Source organism: Mercurialis annua, linkage group LG2 (genome assembly GCF_937616625.2).
Source record: "Mercurialis annua linkage group LG2, ddMerAnnu1.2, whole genome shotgun sequence".
Lineage (NCBI taxonomy): Eukaryota > Viridiplantae > Streptophyta > Magnoliopsida > Malpighiales > Euphorbiaceae > Mercurialis > Mercurialis annua.
This window is the reverse complement of record NC_065571.1, coordinates 44,682,953-44,689,409: the sequence shown is the minus strand read 5'-3', so window position 1 is coordinate 44,689,409 and position 6,457 is coordinate 44,682,953. Positions and strand designations below refer to the sequence as shown.

The 6,457-nt window shown below is 32.8% G+C and overlaps 1 protein-coding gene across 1 annotated transcript; it reads right to left on the bottom strand.

Annotated features, from left to right (window-relative positions):
• Nucleotides 1–1,174: 1,174 nt before the first annotated feature.
• LOC126666612 (cation/H(+) antiporter 4-like) lies at nucleotides 1,175–5,249 on the bottom strand. Its single transcript, XM_050359433.1, has 3 exons — nucleotides 5,037–5,249; nucleotides 3,249–4,253; nucleotides 1,175–2,294 (listed from the first exon to the last, which is right to left on the bottom strand). The coding sequence occupies exons 1-3, from the start codon at nucleotides 5,247–5,249 to the stop codon at nucleotides 1,185–1,187; spliced, it is 2,328 nt and encodes a 775-aa protein (XP_050215390.1). The 3' UTR covers nucleotides 1,175–1,184.
• Between the last annotated feature and the right edge of the window lie 1,208 nt (nucleotides 5,250–6,457).

The following is a 6,457-nucleotide window of genomic DNA, read 5'->3' as shown; positions in this document are numbered from 1 at the left end:
TCCTAATTAGATTAAATTTTTTATTTGCCAATAATAAAAAAAGTTATTTTTCATCCAAATATATTACCAATAGAGTTCTAATCATATACATTATTCTAATAGTTCACTTTGGTTTCTTGTTATTTCAAATTGTTGTGCTATAACAAATTGGGAGTTTTGGTTTTTTTTTTTTTTTTTTAATGTTAAAAAGCTTTTTTTCCTGGGATTTGTTCATCTTTAATGTTCGTCATAAGATGAGGGGTGGGTCTTTGATTTTATTTGTGGAATGAAAATTAAATAGAGATTGGGGTTGCTATATATTAAATTGCAGGTCTCTACAACCTTTTGATCTTAAAATGTAACTTTTAAGCAAATTGGGTGTGATGGATGGCGATGTCGGCATAGGTTAAGAAGGGCTGAGATGAAAGTGTTTAATATTCTTATAATAAATTTCAATTAGCTGTGTTTTAAAGCTAGAAATGTGTTTTATTAGCTGTGTTTTCTGCGGATAACATTAGATGGTAGAGTCCTAACACATGATATGGATCGTCGTTTGATGCTTTCTTTCTTCAGTGGGTTTATCTTGTCCCGAGAGGAGGTTTTGTAAAATTGTGAAAATTTGGTATTAATTATTTTGATTTGGGAGATATGAAAATGTAGAAATATGATGATTTTTAAAATGAATCTATAGCCGTGGAAGATATAATATATGAAAGTTTTCTGATGACAACTTTATTATTTTACTTATTCTTCTTTTTCTTATTTAGGAACAAATTTTATTAGAAGTCTAGATTGTATTTTGTTCTAGTGGCTTGGTATTTTTTTCACTTTCAAAGTCGTGGTTTTTAATGTGCAACTTGTTTGTCACTTCTCTTGCGTACATTTTATGCAGTGAAACTTTTACCACTTTTTGTAATCTTTTATAAAAATTTTAATTCATTAAAACAAAAACGAACAAATTAAATTGAGAGCGTAATATTAGGAAATATTAACCATATAAAATATGTCAAGGAAGAAAACATATATATCAAATCAAATTTCAACCATAAATTCAACAAAAAAACAATTGTCAACCATAAAATCAATAAAAAAATCAGTAAAAAATAAATAATCAACAAATTAAAAAAACAGAAAATCTAGTTAATATCTACAAAAGTTGATGAAATAGGTTGTGAAATACAATAAAATCCCTAGAATCATATAAACTAACTTAACTGTTGTTGCTGTTGTACAACTAAAATGGAAGCTTGACCATTGAGATCAGAAGAGGCAAGCAAGTCTCCAATAACACCTAATTCAGGAAATTCATTCCATTCTGTAAGCCCTATAGTTTGCTGACATTCTACCCCATTCCGTCTCCCAACTATTATTAGGTCATATTCACATGCAATTCCTCTCAGTATTCTCGCAGTTTCCGGTCCGTCTTTCACTACTTCTTCTCTGTAAATCAAACATTTACTCCCAATTGTATTGTGTTTCACATCTCGTAATGTCTCCGAATCGAGCATTTGCTCCCATGTTCTTACATCTTTCTGATCTTTCGCCACCAAATGAATAACCGTTAGGGTTATAACTTTCGATTGGCCTTTGGCGATGCGTTTCGCGAATGTTAACGCTTCCCGATCATCATTTCCACCTACGAAGATCATCGCGACACGCCTTGTCGACTTTTCGGATTTTGTTCTTCGAAGCTGGCCGCGGTTTACGAGGATTCCGATGGAGCAGGGTGCTCGGTCGAGGATATTATGGTTAAGCGCTCTTATAGTAACGTTTTGTGATACAATAGAGCCGTCCCCCGACCAATTTATATGAAACGGTAAGATAATAAGCGAGGTTAGCTTGTCTAGGGCAAGGGTGCATATGTCCTCATGCATGGTTTTCGGAGGTGAAACTGCTGTATAAGTGCTTATAGATAAAGCTCCCATTCTTTTCTGCTGATACTGATTGAATGAAACGATGACGTTTTCGGAGTAGGAGTGGTCGGAGAAATTTTTGATCTGAATATTGTGAGATATAAAGAGGGGAGAAGCTCGACCAACAAGTTTGATTAGATGAAGAATGGAGACAGTAAGTGGATTTTCAGATGTCGGACACGTGGCGTCTAGGACGGTAATGGCAGCTGTAATGTCATCTGGACTATGAATGCACATGAGAATACGGAGTTCTGAGTTGGATCTTAGATTCATTAAGTTTCTTTTTTGGTAGCCAGCATATTTTCTTGAAGGATCGTACAGCTTTCTTACCAATATTGGGACCAGTGTCCCTGTCACTAATACGCTTGCCATTAAGACAGTGAACGTTTCACTGGATATAATCTGCAACGTACCAAACACAAAAAAGCAAATAGAATCAATAAGTCTGTATGTGTAATTATAGAGAAAATCAGAAACTTATCCGCTCTCGGATCAAAATATGAACATATAACTCATCGCGACATTAAACTTTTTAGGTTGCTCAGTTTATCCGAGATTACAGAAAGGTTACAATGTTTCAAATCGGGGTTATTGATTCTGGGAGTCATTGTATTTTTCTAAAGTTGCAAAATGGTCACCGAACAATTTTTTGTTTCAAAATGGTCCCTGTACTTTGTGATTAGTAACTTCCGGCGATCACCAAATGAAATCCGGTGACTTTTGTCCTATGTGGCTTGCCGGAAGCTTACTCACACCTTCCTCTTTGCCATGTCATTGTTGATATCAATCTTATTTTTCTATATCATCATCTTCTTCCCTAATTTTTTAAATATTTTCCGGCAAAAAGAAAGGTGTGAGTCAGCTTCCGGCAAGCCACATAGGACAAAAGTTACCGAATTTCATTTAGTGATCGCCGGAAGTTACTAATCACAAAGTACAGTGACCATTTTGGAACATAAAATTGTTCGGTGACCATTTTGCAACTTTGAAAAAGTACAGTGACTCCCAAAATCAATAACCCTTCAAATCGTTAAAAACAGGTCACTGAGTAGTTATAGTTTTATTACAACAGAAGGAGAAATTCTTGTGTGAACCAAGTTCGCCACGTAGGATTATGAACTATCCACTCATCGAGGGACACGTGGCAATAATAATTGTGATAGCCAATCATTAAATATTACATTTATTGATCATATTTTAACTATAATTAATATGGTATTTAATGATTGACTATCACATTTATTATAGAAGGGGCACAAGTACTCTATTTTGTGTAAGGGGCATATAAATGAGTAACCATACTAAATAAAAAAACAAAGAAAAAAGAAAATGTAAAGATAGCAAAAATGTACTTACTTGTTTGTCTCTTAAGACACTGTAAGTGGCTAACTCAACAATGCCTTTACATGTCATTATGAGGGATAGCGCAAAGGAATCGTTAAAAGGCATCTTGCAGTATAGTGAAGCAAGCAGACACACCCCAGTCTTGGCTATTACAGTCACCATAATAAGCACTACTTCAGCTGTTAGCAAATTTTTATTCATCTTAATAATTCCGAATTCCGCTCTCATAGCGGATGTTGTAACAAATAACGGAAGAAAAATCCCCGACGCTATTCCTTCAAGCTTCTCTACAATGGCGGATCCTAATGGAGGTCCGTCTGGTATAGCTAAACCGAGAACAAATGGCCCGAAGAAAATTGATTGACCGAATGAATTTGAAGTAATCGCGGTTATAAAAATCATTAAAATTATCGTGTAAATGTATATATCATTTACGTTTCTTCCTTTCGGTGTTTGCTTTATCATCCAAAACATCGCGGGGCGAATTCCAAATATTGCGAAAAGAATATAACTAACAATGCATACTAGGTTTTTAACCGCCATCTCCACTGATTTTTCTTTCGCAGTCGAAATCAATGTTGCCATTGTAAAAAGACTTACCGTACTAATTTCGCCAATCATTGCAGCGGATAGACCTAACCGTCCCAATTCGGAATTCAAGATTTTGAGATCGGCTAGAAGCGTTGAAATGACCGGAAAAGGAGTAGCCGAAAGAACGGGTGTAATTATATAAAGATTACTCGGCAAATCTCTCGCTAAAGAAGATTTTTCTAGTAAAAATTCTGTGATCAAGCCGAATGTTAAAGGCGTCGCAACGGATAAAAGACCGATCCAGCAAGCTTTTCGACCGGTTTTACGTACCATACCGACATCCATTTTGACTCCGCAGAGGAACATGAAGAGTGTGTAGCCTAATGTGGACACTGCGCCCATTATATCTTGACTGTTGAGCGTGAAAACAATGTCTTTGAATTTGGTAAAACTGCCCAGTAGAGAAGGTCCGAGGACCACTCCGGCCTATACAAAATTCAAGAATGTTCAGTCATTATAACAGAAATTTCAACTAAATAAATTGCATATTATTGAATTTTAGCATATTTGGTCCTCTAACTTTTCATAAATTGTCAAATAGCGACAAAAATTCTAATTAAATTTATACATTTCCCAAAATTTAGGAAGTAGAGCTAAAAATACATTGTTTAAATTTACCTATATGGGACGTATTTACACCCCGTGTTGGAGACATGATTATTTCATTAGGAGAGCCTAAATGCAATAGACACGTATGTTGGGAGGCAATTTTAAAAAATTGAAGGACCAAATCGAAATATGCAGTAAACCTCTATACTGATCTAAATAATTTTTGGAAGTTGGGGCGCCAAGTCAACCCCAGCCCCCCTAACTCCGTCTTTGATTGTACCTATACATGATCATATAGTAACGATTTAGGCGGGTTTAAATAAGGTCCAGTTGGACTTTTTGATAATTGGAGATGGGAGAACGTTTATGAAAAAAATCAGATCTAGTCAGATTTAATTACGTACTTTTTAACATGTAAGTTCAAACTCACATTCGTTACCCAGTGCCTTCTTTTAAATTATATTTATGCAAATTTAGGCCGAATTTTTTAAATCTACTTGAAATATAACTAGAATATGAAATTTCAAATCCTTCTCTAAACAATTAAAGCTAGTGAGAGGTCGAACTTGAGCGGTCGGACATGGTAGAAAAATCAAAAGTGTCCTAACCATTTATTTTATTATATGGAAATAAATAGCAAAGAAAAGAATAAAACCTTACAAGGAGTTGGGAGATGATTACAGGGACCCCAACAAGTTTGAGGACCAAATGAATAGATTGTGTGACCAAGAAAATCATAATAATCTGCAATTGAAACAGTGGTAAAGAATATGTAAATACTGATTGAAAATTTAAATGTTCCCAAATTCCATCTGAACTTATATTTGGTGGCAAATAAGTGCACATCCTTCTTTGATTTGATGGAAGCTCCATTGATGACATTCTCCAATTAATCTGCTTAATTTCTTTACTTTTTTTATGCCTTAAACTAATAAAAGCATAAATAATTGTAAAAAAGAATTAAATATCTTATAACTCAACCTAAAATTTTGCCACCAAATGAAGCAATTTTTTCCAATTCATGTTTAGTGATAAACAACTAGAAAAGTTTGTTGTGCCAATCCATAAATATGGAATATTAATGGTTCTAATGAAATTATTTATTTAGTTATAAGTATATAATGGCTAACTGATGTTTTATTTGTTTTAACTGACTATAAGCAAAACTTATAGATTTGTAGATGTGTAATGTAAGTTAGTGAATGATTGTATATTATTACTTCGTAACAGAAACCAATTAGGATTTTATTTTTCTTTTAATAGATATTAAGAAATTGGAACAGTTGTTTGGTTTATAATTTAATTCTTTCGAATAAAGATTATATTACATATTGTAATTTAATTCTTTCGAATAAAATATTTATTTTAGAAAAAAATATTAACGCAATAGTTGGAATTTTAGTAACAATATATGTTTCAAAATATGAATGATCTGTGTCAATAATTATTTAATATCAAATTTGTGTAGGATTTTTTAGCATATATAAATAAACGAAATTGTCCGAGTATAAATTCTACAGAAATATTATGATTTCCGTAAGAATTTGAAAATTTTGATTATTATTGAAAGAATCATTACAATCAGTGATAGAAGCAGGGCAGTCGCCCCATTCTGCTTTCGAGATTCTTAAGACCGATAAATACCAAAAAATATTTTAAATAAGATTGAATTATCGTTTTAAGAAAATCGAGTCAAATGACAATTTCGTTTTCAATTTTAAAAATTATCAAATAAATTCCTATTTTGATTTTGTTTAAAGAGGATCGAATAATCTTTTTAGAAAATTAATACAAATGACATATCACTTGATCTTGTTCGTTTAGAAAAAATAGCCAAACGAACCCCATTTTGATATTTTCAAGACTAATGAATGCCAAATAAATATTTTAAAGATGATTGAAATTTTTTCTAAAACCATTGAGCCAAACAACATATTATTCCCTCTAAAAGTTTTTTTTGATGAATCTGGGTCTAAAGTTTTTGGCAAAATTAGATAAGATGTTATTCGGTTTAAAAAAGTGGTAATTTCTTAAAATATACATATTTTGATAACTTATTTACATATTTACCTGTCAAGTTT

Excerpts from the sequence above, each read along its gene's own strand:
- LOC126666612 (XM_050359433.1), bottom strand. The coding sequence starts at position 5,249 with ATGGAGCTTCCATCAAATCAAAGAAGGATGTGCACTTATTTGCCACCA. Across the intron at positions 4,254-5,036 it reads TAATCATCTCCCAACTCCTT|GCCGGAGTGGTCCTCGGACC; the intron begins GTAAGGTTTTAT and ends AATTTTGTATAG. Across the intron at positions 2,295-3,248 it reads GTGTCTTAAGAGACAAACAA|ATTATATCCAGTGAAACGTT; the intron begins GTAAGTACATTT and ends GGTACGTTGCAG.